This window comes from Protobothrops mucrosquamatus, unplaced genomic scaffold (assembly GCF_001527695.2).
Source record: "Protobothrops mucrosquamatus isolate PMUCROS unplaced genomic scaffold, P.Mucros_1.0 scaffold429, whole genome shotgun sequence".
Taxonomy (NCBI): Eukaryota; Metazoa; Chordata; class Lepidosauria; order Squamata; family Viperidae; genus Protobothrops; species Protobothrops mucrosquamatus.
Window position 1 is genome coordinate 851,177 of NW_015386754.1, and position 18,859 is coordinate 870,035.

At 33.8% G+C, this 18,859-nt stretch overlaps 1 protein-coding gene across 1 annotated transcript in view; it reads left to right on the plus strand.

The window, feature by feature from the left end:
- Window positions 1–18,859, plus strand: part of LRP1B (LDL receptor related protein 1B) — a gene marked incomplete at its 3' end in the record, with an annotated part of 540,296 nt that overhangs the window by 486,552 nt on the left and 34,885 nt on the right. Inside the window, exons 47-59 of the mRNA XM_029284208.1 lie at window positions 1,004–1,132; window positions 1,298–1,417; window positions 2,233–2,346; window positions 2,645–2,794; window positions 2,926–3,048; window positions 3,740–3,859; window positions 4,719–4,847; window positions 5,827–5,949; window positions 7,307–7,447; window positions 8,702–8,889; window positions 11,153–11,336; window positions 13,494–13,579; window positions 17,089–17,211. Coding sequence (XP_029140041.1) covers window positions 1,004–1,132; window positions 1,298–1,417; window positions 2,233–2,346; window positions 2,645–2,794; window positions 2,926–3,048; window positions 3,740–3,859; window positions 4,719–4,847; window positions 5,827–5,949; window positions 7,307–7,447; window positions 8,702–8,889; window positions 11,153–11,336; window positions 13,494–13,579; window positions 17,089–17,211 — 1,730 coding nt within the window. The remainder of the gene's footprint in view (window positions 1–1,003; window positions 1,133–1,297; window positions 1,418–2,232; window positions 2,347–2,644; window positions 2,795–2,925; window positions 3,049–3,739; window positions 3,860–4,718; window positions 4,848–5,826; window positions 5,950–7,306; window positions 7,448–8,701; window positions 8,890–11,152; window positions 11,337–13,493; window positions 13,580–17,088; window positions 17,212–18,859) is intronic.

Here is an 18,859-nt window from a genome sequence, read left to right on the forward strand (position 1 = left end):
AGTGCAGCTCGCGCAGCAGCGGCGTTACATGGGAGCGACGAGTCACTCCCATCACCGCCCGCGCGGCTGCATTCTGGACTAACTGGAGCCTCCGAGTGCTCCTCAAGGGGAGCCCCATGTAGAGAGCATTGCAGTAGTCCAGGCGGGAGGTGACAAGAGCATGGGTAACTGTGCGCAAGGCATCCCGGTCCAGAAAAGGTCGCAACTGGCGAACCAGGCGTACCCGGTAAAACGCCCCCCTGGCCACAGCCATCAACTGGTCTTCCAGTGTCAGCCGTGGATCCAGGAGGACACCCAGATTGCGTACCCTCTCTGATGGAGCTAAAGTTTCGCCCCCTATAGTCAGCGACGGAGTCAGCTGACTATACCTGGGAGCCGGCAACCATAGCCACTCAGTCTTGGAAGGGTTGAGCCTGAGTCTGTTTCTCCCCATCCAGACCCGTACGGCCTCCAGACACCGGGCCATCACGTCAAGGGCATCATTGGGGTGGAAATGTACAGCTGAGTATCATCAGCGTACTGATGGAAATCCGCCCCAAAGCCACGGATGATCTCCCCCAGCGGCTTCACATAAATATTGAACAATAAGGGGGAGAGGACCGACCCTTGTGGCACCCCACAAGTTAGGGGCCTTGGGGTCGACCTCTGTCAGTATATATCTCCATGTATAACGTTCCCAAATGACTGTCTTAAATAAATAGAATGTGAAATGATTCAAATACATAGCTACAATGTATTTAAGCTGTCATATCAGGACAAGTTCTCCTTCCTTATTTTTGGGTCCCATGTTAATAGAGGGAAGGGAAAGTTCATTGAAAATTTAACAATTTATTTGTGAGAAATGAAAAGTGATACCATCTGATTTTCCTGCTTCGTCAATTTCTAGCACAAGAATACACCCTCCTAGTCAACCATATCTCTTACTTCAGAAGGCTAAATTTTTGAGACTGTAGTTGGCTTTTATGCCATTAACTTTGAAGTGAATATCTTTTCTTTTTTTCAGCTAAAAACATGTCGTGCAATTTCTACTCTGAATTTGAATGTGGAAATGGTGAGTGCATTGATTACCAACTTTCCTGTGATGGCATAGCTCATTGTAAGGACAAGTCTGATGAGAAATTATTGTATTGTGGTAAGTCAGTCCACTCCATGTCCATTTCTTCCATTTGATTCTCTTGCCATCTCTTCTTTTTATGTAATGCTTTTAGCTACTGATTCATATCTGCATGCCAAAACATTTCAGCTGTAATAAAGCTGTGTAAATGACAAAAGCTATTTCTCTGTTCTAATTTATAAGAAAACAGAAACTGTCGGAAAGGTTTTAAGCCTTGCTTAAATCGGCGCTGTATATCTACTAATCAAATTTGTGATGGTAAAAATGATTGCGGTGACAGTTCTGATGAAAGTGGTTGTGAAGGTACATTTTTTTTTACAGAAAAATACTTTGAATATTGATACAAATTTAAAATTAACTATTAGTAAAATGTTAATTGGAGTGGGGTGTTTGATGAAACCAAGGACTGTAATTCATTATTTGCTCAGTGCAGTTAACATACATGAAAAATCTGGTCAAATAAAATATTGTTAAAAAACATAATTAAGTTTACATTTATGGGATGAAATAACATGGGATCAATAATTATCATCTTAGGGCCGGTTAATAATCTGACAAGGATATCTAAATACAAAATGTTGGGATGGCAAAAAATATTGATGTCTACAAACATACATAGATACATACATACATGTTTCTAGACATCAAATTATTGCATATATATATATATATATTCATAGATTTTCATATATATATATATATATATTCATAGATTTTCATATATATATATATTCGTAGATTTTCATGGGTACAGGTATGCAGGTCTTGGCATATTCGGGTCTTTTCCCGTGTAAGATTGAGAGTATCTTGGCGACGTTTCGACGAGGTCCCACTCGTCATCTTCAGGCTGGGGTCTGGGAAAAGACCCGAATACGCCAAGACCTGCACATATATATATATATATTGATACATATTTTAAATTATAATTAAAATGTTAATTGGAATGAGGTGCCTCTGTCTATCTGTCTGTCTGTCTGTCTGTCTATCTATCTATCTATCTATCTATCTATCTATCTATCTATCTATCTATCCTCGTCAATGCAAAGGATTTTTTTTAAAAAAAATTCTTTCCCTTTTCCCCTTCCCCTAAAAATACGCACTTTCTCTTTCCTTTATAGTTTCTGGATGTTCTTCTATGGAATTCCGCTGTTTAGATGGAACTTGCATTCCAAAATCAGCTCAATGCAATCAGATTGTGGATTGTTTAGATGCTTTGGATGAGAAAAATTGCAGTAAGGAACTCTGCTTTTTAATTAATTGATTTATTCCACGTGTATAATACATTATTTTTTTCTCACTCCAGACCAATATATATATACTTAATTTGCATTTTATATAATACAGCAGAGTTTACATAAACAATAAGCTCAATGGAACTTGGTACATTGAACGTGATAAGAATATATCCTGTGTTTGATCAATGACAGGCAATATAATGTTTATAAAGTGAACAATATGTATAAGATAAATTCCAGTAATGAGATCAAACTTAAAAAAATATTATAATATATGATAATTTTATGTTCTCAGATAATACAGATTGCAAAAATTTCTATAAACTTGGAGTGAAATCTTCAGGATTTATTAGCTGTAACTTTACTTCACTTTGTATACTACCAGAATGGCTGTGTGATGGATCTAATGATTGTGGAGACTATTCAGATGAATTAAAATGCGCAGGTAATTGGGGGAAAATATTTTTTTTCATAATAATGAACTCTATTGATTACTGCCATTTTTGTTTATTGTACAATTTATATTCACGATACCATGATAACTAGAAATACATTGCTTCTTTTATTTTACTGAAGTTCGAAATAAGCATACATGTGAAGAAAATTATTTTGGCTGTCCTAGTGGTAAATGTATTCTGATTTCCTGGGTATGTGACGGTCAGAAAGATTGTGAAGATGGAAGTGATGAATTACTCTGTGGTGAGTATTTTATCATTAATCCATGAACATTTCTTGCAAAAGAGCTGTTGATAATGAGTTTTCAGAGCACATTACAGAATAATTAATTTTTAAAATCAAAATCTAAATTAACATCATGACATTCTGACGAATTTATATGGGTTAATAAATCAAAATAATGTTGGAAGCAGATCTAAGCATATATGAATTCTTCTAGCACCGGCAAGAAGAACAGTTCAGTGTTGACCATGAGTTGGGAGTGAAGGAGGTCCCAACTGATACAAGCAGCATTGTGATATCAGAATGGAAACTCCACCTTTTTATTATATGTGTTATGATAGTGTCCATCTAAAATGATGCTTCTTTTATTATTCTGATTGATTTTTTTTAAATGGAAACTGGATCCCATAAAACTTTATGTTACAATAATCTCACATATTATGTGCAGACTTTCATTTTTCTGTTTATAGATGTGGTTTCATTATAGTACAAACAGTTATAAAACTACTTAAACAGTCATAAACTTTTTTTAAAAAAATCAGATTAAATTGCATGCAAAAATAATCCCAACTCTCTGTATCTGAACAATAGCTGAGATAAATTTGTTCAGAAAATATTTTCAGTTCATATTTAGCCCTCCAGTTATAAAGAGCATAAAATATCTTTTCACAATGCTGGCATTGGATGCATTATAATTTACATCTCCTTTTAGATTCCTCCTGTTCATGGAATCAGTTTGCTTGTTCTGAACAAAAATGCATCTCCAAACAATGGACTTGTGATGGGGAAGATGATTGTGGAAATGGTTTGGATGAAAGTAAAGCTATTTGTGGTGAGTTCTGTAATGATGCTAATTTTAAAATGTCCAAAGCTATCTAGAGACGTATTAGTGTATCCGGAGAAAACTGTTGGATCTGGCAATGGCATGGAGCCTGTGAAATGGTTACACCTTTCAGAAGATGAAAGTTTATGTTTTTAGGGTTTTAATGGTTTTAATGTGTTTTAACATTTTTGTGTTATTGTTGATTATTTATTTGTATTTGTATGGGTTTTTTTAATTGTATGAGCTGCCCAAAGACACATATGCAAAATGGGCAGCTATACAAATTAAACAGATGAATCAATAAATAAGTCTGGCATAGCCTGTTCCAAACTTTAGTGTAATTCAAAGTTTCTTCAGATATTAGTGATACACTGTTTGGAAGTAATAGAACACTGATGTATCTTCATGAGAATATTATACAGTTTAGTCTTTCCTAATGCCAGTCTTGATGATGGAAATAATAAATCAACAGTATATGCAGATCCTATTTATTTATTTAGATCCCACCTTTATTATTTTTATAAATAACATATCCAGCACACCTTCCTCCTCCTATTTTCCCCACAACAACAACCCTGTGAGGCGATTGGGCTGAAAGAGAATGACTGGCTCAAAGTCACCCAGGTGGCTTTCATGACTAAGGCAGGACTTGAACTCATGGTCTCTTGCTTTCTAGACTGGTATCTTAACCACTAGACTAAACAGCTAAGCTTCACCTTAGGTTTTGTGCCCAAGTGAAAGTGATTTCTTTCTGTGAGTATGCCATGTTCATCAGTTGAGTTATTTTAAAAGGATATTTGAAACTATATTCTGTGAATCATGACATCAGGAGCTTGTTTTTTTATATTCTTTTGTATGTGTTTCACAGGCTCAGTAACTTGTGCTCCAGACATGTTCAGCTGTTTAGACTCATATGCCTGTGTTCCTCAACACTGGCTTTGCGATGGTGAAAGAGACTGTCCTAATGGAAGTGATGAACTTGCTACCGCAGGATGTGGTAAAAACCATTTTGTAAAATATACAAAACATATTTTCCATTTTAGTTTTGACTAATGAGACATGTTAATGTTTGCTGTTTGTGTTTGGTAAGGCAAAAATACTGTGGTTTAATAGACCCAAAGAAATTGATCTGATTCTCAATTAGAAGCATATACAGTATGCTATGAATCCACCTGTAGGTTTTTAAGCATCCAATGAAAAGGGAATTGTCTACAATAGTGATCAACAGAAGTTTAAAGGCATATGGTTGAAATAAAATCTTACTTCCAATCCCGTATTCAGTGAAAGATGACTCTGAATTTAAGATGATGCATTAAAAGAAAATGATTAGGAAAAAATATATAAAAATGACAGAAATATTATAAATCCTCCCAATGCTATTCTCTGGCAGAAGTGTGGCTTATGCCTTTTACGTGTAAAATAAGTGTTACTGGTTGTGATATTTGGCTGGTGATACTTTTTTAAAAGTGTGAACTAAGGGGAAAAGAAATTATTTGACCACTTTGCTATATACAATAATAGAGATAACTTAAATCTCCACAACATTTTTGTTGACTGTTCTCATTTCTTCCTCTGTTCCATTGCACCTGGAGTCAGTAGTTTAAACTATCCCATTACAGAAAGAGTATACAAACATGACCCAATTTGCTTTTTCTCTTCCTCCTTTTCTATCATATTATCAGACTTCAAAAGTCCTGTTCATACAATGAAAATCCACATGGGACATCAGGAAGCACATGAAATATTCTATGCAGACAATCTTTAATGAGTGCGATTAAAATGTTTGTGCCAGTTGTGTTAACTTCAAATTACTTTTTGTTCTGTTCCTCTGAGGGAAACCTGGTAGCAGGAGTTAAAGGATTATGATGTCTGAGATTTTTCTTTGTAAGTTTGAGTATTGTCCAATGTGGAAAGTATCTTTTATGTTTCCTTTTGTTAAGATAACTTCCTTCTTCCCCTTTTATTATTTTTCTTAGCACCCAGTAATACTTGTGATGAAAATACTTTCACATGCCACAATAAAGTCTGCATTTCTAAACTGTTTGTATGTGACCATGATGATGACTGTGGAGACAGATCAGATGAATCTCTAGAATGCGGCAAGTATCTCTGACAATTATTCACTATAAAAGAGTTCTTGAAAATTATCTAGATTTTGTAAAAAGAAAGTCAATTATCTTCTATATAAATAAAAATGTAAATGTTCGTTTGTTCAAAATCTTAAATCTCCGAAAGTTCTTCACCGATTGTTTTGAAATTTTGACACAACGTTGCATTTGAATACGCACATGTTTTTATATACCTATATTATATAGATGTCACACCTGTGACAGGTAAAAACATGCAGAGAATAATAAATTTAAAATCATTGAAAAATCATTGAAGAAAGTAAGTTAACAGGAATTATATTTCTCCTAAGTCTAAGTTGAATTCCAGATATTTTTATATCAATACAATTTCTACTTTTTCAAAGTAAATTACTTGTACATTTGTCAATACCACGGATTGATTTCTTTGATGCCTCTTGTAATTTCCCACTAACTGAAATTAGATTTTAATAATTTAGCATATTCATTATAACAGAATATAGGCCACAAAATTTTAATGGTGAACAATGAAATAATTGATATTATTCATTTTAGCAGTGGAAAACATATATTTCCTTACCCATAATATTTGAAAGATATAGCCAAGACATCACAGATGTATAGAGGAAGGCTTATGTAGTACATGGGCAATTCGTTATTATTAGAGTGCTCAGGATCAAATATATAATTAGCCATAATGCTTACTACATGCTTTGGATTGGATAATTGTCCTTCAATTTTATCAAAAGTAGAATACACAAGAGTTGCAAAATCAGGTCTGTTTTGATGTGCTCTGTGGAATGTCTTCTATCTACTAAAGTACAGAAATCCAAGAACTTAAATTCCAATGTACAACACTAACTATGTTATGCAGACAGGTCTCAATTACAAATACAGTATTCCTAGAGATCCAGAAAATTGTAAGCTTGCTGCTATTCCTTTTGTAATTTCCCACTAACTGAAATTAAATTTTATAGTTAGAAATTGTGCCATATTTCTTGGCTGAAATCTTTTCTGCCATTCAGTGTAATTGCAAAATCTTCCTGTCATGGAAAAGAGTCTTATGGGGCTGTAATCCTTTACTGGAATTTGTTAATTATGCACAGGCATTACCCAAACAAGCAAATCAATGGGTGAGATAATAAAAAAAAATGAAATTTTGGATTTTTGCTAGGATTTGCATCAGTAAAAGGGCAAACAAGAAAGAAGAAACTTCTGCATATATTTGTCTTACCTTGTGGATGAGACCTTGCATGCAAAGATAAATTGTAAGGCTATAAATGGTATAAATATTTAAAAGATTACAATATATATATAATTCTAAACATTTGAGATACCATTATAATTTTTTAAATCACTTTGATTTTAGGCTATCGCCATTGTAATCCTGGAGAATTCATCTGTGCTGATGGAAGATGTCTCTTAAATTCTCAGTGGCAATGCGATGGAGACTTTGATTGTCCAGATCATTCAGATGAGGATCCTATTAATATAAAATGCAGAAGTGCAGGTTCAGCTTTTTAAATATTTGTGCAATTTTGCTTTTATGTCCAAAATAATAAGTATTTCTACTTGCAGACTATTGAAAAAGCATGCTTGTTGGGTAATTCATCAATTCCCTCTTATTATTATTTGTCATGTCCTTCCTGTAGCCCCATATTGCAGATCTCTTAATCCAGATGGACTTCTTTCTTTTCCTCAATTCATCACTTGGTAACTGACACATTTTGATCCAAAGCACATGTAAAGAAAGAGAGGTTGAAAGATATAAAAATATTCAGGCTCAAAAGAACTAAAGTTGGGTCTCTTTCAGGGGTGTAGGGACTCTAGACTGATGATGCATTTGACTCCACATCATGTTCAGCATGGTCATCTCCTGCACTTTAAAAGCTATAAAGACAAGGCATTGGTACCTATTGTCAGTCCTATGAGATAATCCATACAAGGAATACTAACTTTATCTTTATTGTAATGTTACATTAACAGTATCTTGCAAGATTGAAAGTATTTATCCACTCCTTCTCCTTTACTCTTTGAAAAACTAGAGAGGACCCATTTTGAAATGCCACACCCCCTCTCCTTCTGTGAACTGAAGTATATTTTACATGACAGGGGTCTACTCTGTGGCTCTTCCTCCTGTCTCTCAAGATCATTCTCATATACTATTGCACTTATAGAGAGTAAGGAATTCACAGTAAGGAAGGAGGAGGTAAACAGATTCAGTCTTGAAAGATTTATTATAGACAATTTGAATAGAAGTAATTTTCGCCCACCTGTGGAGTTGATTTCCTGGTATGGTCTACCTAAAGGGCTGACAATACCATCCAGGGAGAAGCATCCAAGTTTGGTTGAAAAATCAGATCTGAAATTGGTGCAGATATTTCTAAACTTAAGGCCAGCCCCAAGTCAACAGGAAGAAAAATCCACCATAAACAAAGTTTCATATTTAAAATAATCAAACATTATATTTAGCAAATGTACCATATAGACAGTTGCTAAACTCCTGTTTTATTGAAATGAGTGCTCTATGTTCCATACACATTAATACTTCTAGATTGTATTGTTTTAAACATTTATAAAAATGATAATTTACAAATATTATAACATTTATACATGTTGTATAAATATTTTAAAGCTATAACAGTACATTGCAAATGTATAATTTGTTTGTAAATTAAACTGTAGATCATAGTTTAAAACCTGATGAATAGTTACATACTTCTTGCATTCTGTTTCCTTTTACCCATTTATTTCTTGTTTTTAGAGCAGTCATGCAACAATTCCTTTTTTATGTGTAAAAATGGCAAGTGCATTCCCCAAGAAGATGTTTGTGATGCCAAACAGGATTGTGGTGATGGGTCTGATGAGAGAAATTGCCATATAAATGAATGTTTGAGTAAGAAAGTTAGTGGCTGTTCTCAAGACTGTCAAGACCTTCCTGTTGGATACAAGGTTGGTAGTTTAAAAGTTTTAAATAATACACTATATTCTATTCTATTCTATTCTATTCTATTCTATTCTTAATCCAAGTCCAGAGAACATGCAAACTTCTGTTTAATTTTAAAGACTAATAGCATCAATTGGATGTACTGAGAAAAAAACAAATAACTTTAAAGTAGATGGCTATGCCAATTTATGTGTCTAATATGTAATTTTAAAAATTATGTGTTTGTTATTGTATTCTTTTATGTTTAAAGTTAATCTCACATCATTTAGTGGGAGGAAAGACTTGATTCATTTTTACAATTGAACTACTGTAAAATAATTTTATTTATCTTTCAATGTCTATAGCTGCTCACATCAGACAATGACTGTAGGTGACTTACAATTCAAAAAATATAATGCACTAAAACTAAAAACATTTTAAAACAATAAAAAAATGAAAAGATCCAAAATAAATATAGACAAATCCACAAATCAGTTAATAGTTGAAGCATCAAAAATACCACAGCAAATATAAAAATTTTAATGTTCTTCTAAATGAATACCTAATAAACATTAAACTTCCTAAATCTGCTTATGAGAAGAAATTCCAAATTTTGAGGTTATTGCCCGATTAACTTTCTCCATCACCATTAATCCTAATGCTTGTAACTTTCCCATTTCTCATATTGGTAAGTGAAGTTACAGAAGAAAGTAATACCTGCCTCTGTTTGGTTCAGTAAAAACAATATAATTTTGTTAGAAATTGCCAGGAAAGAACCTATAGCTTTTCTATCACCTGCCTACTGTGACTGTACCCCAAAGCTGTTGGACTTTGTAATTTTAAGAGCCCTGAATAGATGCTTACTTAAGTGTCCATTTAAATATGACTAAATGGTGTGCTTTTCCAGCATGACCAGATTTTGAATAGGATTAAAAAAACAACCTGACCTGGTAAATTAAAGATGAATTAATTTTATCTGGTCTATTTTTGTTGCTGTTTCATGAGTTTATCATGTTCTATTTTAAGTCTCTCTGCCTTCTAACTTTAACTTGGAGAATGTCAAAATGTTCACTGTAAGTCCTCTTCCCCCAGGACCTTTTGTAATTACTGGGGCATGATGGAAAAATGCAAATTCTGTTTTGTATTGATTTAATGCATTTACAGTCAAAGTGATCTCAGACAAAAATGTTCAGAATAATATATTAAAGAGAAATTTGAAAAACACTTTAAGAGTTTAAATCTTGTCACTTTTTTTTGTAGAACTGAATTTATATTACTTTCTTCAGGATTCTTAATGAGGCAGAACCTCTGCTTCTAAAACACTATCCCCTAGGCTAAGGCTGTTACTGTATGTCAGCAAAAGAAATGGAGCTATCAATTTGCCTGGTAATAGGTGCAACTTTAAATCCTTTCTTCCTCTTCTCTTTTAGAAACCATAAGGACAGTTTTTTTTTAAAAAAAACAGTTTTTATGAAAAAGCTTCCTCCTTCCATTATATATTCAAGATGGACAGTGATTAATGTTTATATGTTATTTATATGTAAGGGTGGAGGTCTATACATATGTTGTATATAGTATATTTAAATGTGTGTTATGTATGTGTACACTTTGAGAGCAAGCAACTAAATTTCATTTTTAACGTGTGCCATTGTGCCCACAGGAAAAAATGACAATAAAGGTTATCTGTCTGTCTGTCTGTCTGTCTGTCTGTCTGTCTGTCTGTCTGTCTGTCTGTCTGTCTGTCTGTCTGTCTGTCTGTCTATCTATCTATCTATCTATCTATCTATCTATCTATCTATCTATCTATCTATCTAATCTATCTATCTATCTATCTATCTATCTATCTATCTGAATCCAGAGGGAATGACAACTGATTAAGGAAAAATGGAACAAAAAAAAATTCAAGCTGAGGAAAAGATTCAATTCCCTCTTTTCATCTACATTTTTTCCTAGGAACTATGCTAGAAACCATACTCTCCTGGCCAGCTTTATGAAACAGAAAAAGAACCCGTTTCACCTTTTTTATATACATATACATATTTTTGCTGTGAAATATTCCAGAAATCCAAACAATTAAGTAAATTATAATACTGTGAAATATTGCCTATGTGAGTGTTGGAAAAAAGCTCAAAATGAGCAATGGGCTTTTTTTTGAATCCTGATATTTTGATACATGCTTTAAAAACATCTCAGCAAAATTGATATGCATGAACCAAGGCAGATAAGAAGGTGCAAACAGCCCTAGCCTTTACATGCTTAACACAAAATGTGCTTTATTTTTCTTTATAGTGTAAATGTTGGCCTGGTTTCCATATGAAGGAGGATGGCAAAACATGTGTAGACATTGATGAATGTTCATCTGGCTTTCCGTGCAGTCAGCAATGCATCAATACATATGGGACTTACAAATGCTTGTGTATGGATGGTTATGAAATGCAACCTAATGCTCAGCAAGGCTGCAAATCCCTTTCAGGTAAACCTTTTCAGCTACAAAACTATTAAAGTCATAGTCCAATTAAGCATAAAAAAATAGGACTTCATTTATAAAGTGTTAAAATATTTATTTGCAACTATAGGTTTTAGCAAAATACGTATGTAAAATGCAGCAATCGAATCACTTCACTACATCCCCTCTAATATTAACAGTGCTATTTGTCAGAATGCTTTTGTATGTTCCTTGCCATCATTGCAAACAATGCAATTGTTTCAATACATGTTTGCCTTCGTTGGGCAACAAAAAAAATTGTTCTGGATTGATTGTATTAGATTAACAAGGATATAATAAATTAGTTGTAGGTTCTTGATAGAGTTTGCAATATACTAGGTAATGGGTCAGATATTCCATCTGTAAGTTTTTACATATGCATAAGCATAGTGCAGTAAGTAAGCTCTGTATCTTCCATCCAAATAAGCTGTTGGCTTATTTGAAAACAAAGTTCTGTAAAAACTTGTCTCAGGTAATGGGATATAAGTAGTGGTGGGATTCAAATATGTGAACAACCGGTTCTCTGTGTGGATGCCGCTTCGGGAAGTCCATTCTGGGCCTGGGCAACAAAAAATTAGCTACCGGTTCTGCCAAAGTGGTGCGAACTGGCTGAATCCCACCACTGGATATAAGTGACTGTAAATAACGTAACATTCCCTGTCCTTCTTTAATGAGTTGGTACCACTTAGCAAACTTACACCCCTGCTCTTTATCTTGTCTAAAATCCTTAAAAAAATAAGTTAGTCCCTCAAAATTGTATAGCAATTTGTGTCATTCAGAAGTTCTTGATCTAGCAAAAGTTGCGAGATTAATTTTAGATTTAGTTTCATTCATTTGTTTTCATTGCATTGTTTATGAAAGCATTGTTTTCCTAAATAATTATCAGGCATAGGGGCTAATTTCCAATAATATTATTGCTTTCTTTACCCTAATGTTTACTGATGGAGGTGGAAAGGGGGGTGGGTGGGATTTTTTTTCTTTGATTATAAAGCACATTAATAAATTAAAGAAATTTGCATTATTTATTTATGTATTTATTTCAATTCATGTGTCTGTCCATCTCTAATTCATCACTTTGGGCAGCTAAGAACAGGAACAAAGTAAGGTGAACACAATGGGTAGAACTAGTATTGTGTTTCCCTGAAAGTAAGAGTTACCCCCAAAATAAGCCCTAGCTTGATTTTTTGGGAGTAGACCCAATTTAAGCCCTACCCCAAAAATAAGGCATAGGTTTGGGGTGAGGTGCACACCTAAAAATCAAGCTAGGGCAGGGGTTGGAGGGTGGAGCTTACCATTGCAGCCACGCCTCCCGTGGATTGACACCCCTCTTCGGCCCACTTCTGCAGCCAAAGGAGCAGCTTCATTCTGAGCTGACAATGGAGCTCTGGCCTGCATTTTGGAGAGAGACCTTTCTGGAAGGCCTCTGCAGCCAAGAACCAAGCTGGACTGCAGAGGCCTTTCCAGAAAGCCTCTGACTGCAAAATGCAGGCCAAAACTCCATTCTCAGCTGCAGAATGAAGTTGCTCCTTCGGCCGCAGAAGAAGTGGGCTGGCTGGGTGGGGTTGTTGGTGCTGCCACCATGAGGTGAGTGGAGAAGACACCCCCCAAAAAATAAGAACTGGTGCCTCTTTTGGAGGCAAAAAATTAAATAAAAATAAAAATAAGACAGGGTCTTATTTTCAGGGAAACACAATAGTTACATATACATTCCAAAGTGTATTAACACTATAAAGTCCTTTTTTTTCCAGAACCACTTTAGTCAACACACATTAATTGTTGGAAATTAAAATATGCATTAATTTTGAATCAAATGATTCTAACTTTTTTATGTCAGCTATTACTTATTATCTATTTGTTCCTTGAAAGCCAAGCTGTGTTTATAAATTCATTTTGGAAGTGAAACCATAGAGAGTATTAATACTTCTCCTATTTCAAAGGCTATATTAAAGTACTCTAAAAAGGTGCTAATTAAATCTCCTGTTCAGCTTATGTCTAAAATTTGATCTTGTTTGAAGTATAATGCTTTTAATATTTTTTATCTATACTAATGATAATAGCATGCAGCACTTAATTTTTCACTGTTTATGTTTCAGTTCCAAAGTTTCATAAATTAAGTAAAAAAACTACCATTATTTTTTCATATAGATGAAGAGCCATTCTTAATTCTGGCTGATCATCATGAAATACGAAAAATTAGTACTGATGGATCCAACTATACTTCAATGAAACAGGTATTCTCTAAGTCACTCAAAGGATCCCTAGACAGTGTACAGAAATCATAAATCTTTTTAAAAAGGTACAGTGACCATAAGCGGTACAGCATCATCATAAGGAAATGTCAATGCAGAAGTGAATAAAAATATTTTAGATGGGCAACAGGATTAACTCATTTCCTCAACGGTTATATACTTAGCATATGAAGGTTATATACTTAGCATTATACATAGGGTTATATACTTAGCATTATACATAGGGTGTACCACTGAAATCAATTCTGTGTGCATATTGCAACGAAAATTAGTTGTCTGTATAACTTGACAGGAGTTTCTTTAAGTGATTATGCTGTATTTTAATATACAAGTATTCTAATAATCAGAATTTTTATGGACATAGGGAAATAAAGCAATTTGTGATTTTTGGTTTTGAAACGTATTACATACATATTTAAATGCAATTTTTGCAGGATTTTTAAGATGTCATTTGCAGGCTAATACAGAACTAAAGAGAAAAGAATTTTTAAGTAAATAACATAATGCTATTGACCAAGAACATACTGCTTTGCTCCCTTTTACTGAATGGATCTGTATTTATTTACTTTTGCTTAATCCTACCTGTTTGTTTCTTCAGTATTGTTTATCAGTATTTCGGATTTCAAATCACAAGTTTCTCTGTAATTGTTTCTGAACGCATTCTTGTAAAGAAAATGCTATCAACTTATTGAAAGTAACGTGCAGCTTGACTAGATTTGGTGGGGATCCTATAATCTAATCATGGTTATCTGCAGAAACGTATTGTTAATTATCTACTGTGCTTTAGAGATTGAGAAGAACAAAAAGAACAAAGATTTAACCATTAAGGCCAAAATATTCTTCTACTCAATTATAATGTTATAGTTACTGAATGTTACCTCCAGAAAACTGAAGAATTCTAAAGCAAGATAGAGTTTCTTTACACAGCCCACCTAATACGGTTATAGTTCAAGCAGTCAAAGTATATTATATCCTTGAAAAATTAAATGTGTTGGATCATGAATATATGTTACTAATATACTTCTCAAAGATCACAAATGATCCCTCCTTCAGTATATTTCATGCAGAATCACCACAATCCACCAACCTCATGGTAGCCTACTTTGCGGGGAATTTAAAATAGCATGAACAAATCTACTCCATATCAAATTAAAAATACCTGGAGTGGATGCTCCATCCTGGCTTGAAGATCAGTATCTGAACACAATGATATTCAAGAAGTCTTTTTTTAAAAGTAGGCAGTTTGTAATGATATCTACAAAAACAGTTTTTAATCTCCCCACCCCTGAAAATGAATAATATAGTAATTTGGCAGGAAAGATGTAGTAAGCAAATTACTGCAATCTGTCATTTTAGCAACAGCATGTTTTGTATTTAAGGCTGGACAGTCTCCTATAGCAAGGAAATATAGATTTGCACTGACAAAAATATTTGTGATCTAAAATCACATCATTTTAGGTCATAATGTAACTTTTAACTTACCCTTAAAACAATTATTAAGGTAATAACTGAGCATTATTCCCTTCCTAAAATTTTAGGATGCTTCCTAGTGCTACCAATTAATCAAGGAATACTATTCTAAATTCTTTTTTGGGGAAGGAGAAAAACAGTAGAAGATGGAAGATGACTATGTCAGAAGGCCTCAAATTTTGGTACTCCATGAATGAGCCAGGAAGATTGTGGAACAAGAAGGCACTGTAATCTCATATTAAACCTGGGGACTTATATTGTCCTATAAACTTCTCTGCAGCACTTTTAGCCAAACAATAGGAATTTATCATTTTCAGAAGCCTCTTAATATTAAGCAGAGCTCATGAGGTCACAGCTAAAGCAAGCTTGGTATCTATTTTAAAGTATCTATTAATTTTAGTTTTACCCCACTGAATTTTTAGATTTATTTTTCTTTTATCCTTGAACATGTTTAGCTTTCATAGCCACTTACTCTCTTCTTATTCATTTTTCTAAGGTTTTATCTCTTGAGAATTGGTCTGTTTTATGTTTTCAGAAGTCAGCCATATTTAGGCTGCCATATGTAGTAATTAAAGGGATAAATTAAAGATAATAAATACTGCCTTTCAGAAGAACATCCCTCACCCAAGAGTATTCAATTCACCATAGGCCACTTTAGACCAAGACATAAACCAGTACAAGCAGAGTACTCTGTGAATCTAAATAAATAATAAATAGAATAAAAGTTTAAGATGATGTTAAAATACATTTTTAAAATAAGATTACATTTATAAATGAGGTTCAGGATGCAACCTATATTAAATTATAATGTAGACAGTAAAAATACATTAAGTATGCTAACATCCAAAATTACAAAAAAGTGATAATATCTAGCATTTGAATGTATTACAATTAGTAGAATTTGATTAATGGAAAATTGTCCCATCATGTCCAGCAGATCTTCCATGCTAATGCACAAAATCTAGCTATTTGCATTGTAAAAAAAGATAGGTCATCTATGAGCATCATTTGGACATAGGCTTAATCTGAGTAACTAGGATATCATCAGAGATAGGATGATTTTGGTTTGGATGTCTCATAAAAGGAGCAACAAAGAACTTGCTCTGTAGTTTCCACCTCTCCAGAATCACAGGGGCAAAGCCTTTCAGCTTTTATATAATTTTCCATCCAATACTGCAGAGGGGACATCAGGCAAGAGAGAAAGCTTTCAGATGAGTGGGTATTTCTAGCTGTATAAGGCAGTAGGCTGCAGTGACAATATATCTATTGTGTACTGGTGATAAGAATGCGGGGGCCTTCCCTAGATCTGTTTGCTGCTCTGTATCCTTTATCCTTTGCTTCAGGGTTTGTTTCACCTAATCATATTTCATCTTGAGAACTGAAGGGGGAGAGTAGTCTAGATTTAAAAGGTTAGATTTGACAGCCTTAATCCATGTGGATTGGTAGTCCTGAAAGCTAGACCTTGACAATAGAAGTTAACCTTTAATCAAAGATATATAGAGGAGAAACACTCTTGACTTCCGATCTCGGAAGGATGAAAGGCTGAGTCAACCTCAAGCTCATGAAGATCGAACTCCAGACTGTGGGCAGAGTTAGCCTGTAATACTGCATTCTAATTACTGAGCCACCAGGGCTCATATATAAGAAACGAAGGCCAATGTACTTGGGAATATACATGGGAAGCTCATCATCATGGAGGTCAGAGGGCCTTTCATTTTTAACACCTCATTAATTGATATTCTCCTACGGATATTCTGTCTCACACCTATCAAAAATTGAGATGGTTGGAGAATAGATACTGGTGGTTATATCTGCTTATATCTTCTCCCATTGACTGGTATTGGAAACTTGGCAGTATATTTGAAGGGGACAGCATTTTTTGTTGGTAAACCCCAAGCTGATTGTGAACATTTGGGAAAAATAGATATATTCCCCTTTTTAAGTATCTCCCTTCATTGTAGGAATAGTTAACTTTATTAATTTGTTTACAGCAACTGCTGAGGTTATTTTTTCCCTTTTAGGGCCTAAATAATGTGATTTCAGTAGACTTCGATTACAAAGAAGAGTTCATCTATTGGATTGATTCCAGCAGACCAAATGGAAGTAGGATTAACAGAATGAATCTGAATGGGAATGATGTCAAGGTGATTTGGAAGTAATCATGGATTTATAAATATTATGTGGATCAGTAGCTAATGTCATTATGTAGAAAGTCATTTGGATACTGGCACAGCTTAAGCCAGTAAAATTGTTACCCATAAAAACAGATTTTGATCTATTAGTTTTATTGTGAATACATGCATTGAAACTATGGAATAGATTAACAATGATTAATTTAAATCAATTTATATAGAGTGTAACTAAGTCTGGATGAAACATTTTTTTCCCAGTCTACAGATCAAGTGATATTAAATTGCACAACTGCAATTGTTTTCTTGGATGATAAATACTTAAGGTTCAAATACCACTTAAAAAGCATATATTTTAGTTATATTTGTGCTAGTGTAAATCTTTAAGAATTTGCAGCTGCTCACACTATTCATTTATTAAATTTACATGCTAACCATCTCATAGTTTGAGGCAATTCTGAGCAGATTATATAGATAGATGTGTGGTTGGCTTAGTCAATATGTATTTTCTTTAATTTTTTAATCAAAATATTAAACAATTGATACATAATATTATAAAACATATAGCTTATTCAGAATATGGCATATTTCATAATATCTGTGACATTTGAACTTCTAACTTATTTAAGAATTCTTGGTAATGATTCCCTGTTCTTTTGCTTTTTTTATTTCTAGACTTAATTTAGACTGTTTGCCAGATGAAGTTTGATTTTTTTTAAGAAGTTGATTTAATCACAGTAGAAACTGGTATCCAGGTGTATTCATATTTCAAATCAAAATTCATTTTGAACTATGATTTAATTAATGCCTGTATGCACAATGATGAGATAAAAATAATAGCATATTATGGAAAGTGAAATGAAATACAAAAGCTATCTGTTGTCTGATTTAAACTATCAGACAGATTGAGTTAAATGAAGAATATAGTGATTACAGTGAACAAAAATAAGAAATAAATGGGGAATACTCTCATATCTATTGAAGAAAGAATATACCTTCCATTTGTTTATGCAGGATTTTTTTTTGTACTTCATATTTATGCAACTTTTCATTCAAAACCATTTGTGTTATTTTTACAGATTTCCCATCCTACTCAAAGTTAGACTTGTTAATGAGAGTTCTCAAGAAACCTAACTCATGCCAAGGTTTCTCAATGGATGCCAGAATTGAGATCACCATTATGTCAATCCATAACTACACTTTTCTAGTTTTGGAGCTGTCTCAAATCCATTTTCTTATTTTTGCACAATAGTTTTAGTTTTATTCACTAAACTATTAGTGAATTTTGCCTAGGAAGTTTTGTTGCTGTATAAGAAAAAAAGCAAACTTTTAATAGCTCAGAGTAGATACTTGATCATATAAATTAGATGGACAGATAAATACTTCATCCAGATTCATTTTTTCCTTACATTTCTTATAAACTGAAAGATTATACTACTATTTTTCCATGCACAAAGAAAATGTTGAATTTGTAGTTATAGCAGCAGCCAATGAGGTGGCTTGACAAAACTGTCCATAGTAGCATCATAGCTAAAATGGGGCTGCCTACCTTAACCTTTAGGAGGTGGAATTGGTGAAGATGGAAGAAACAGTGCAACCAGTGCCATCTAGGTGCAGCTACCACTTGGAGTGCTTTGGGTGATGACTTTTTGTTACCACTGCA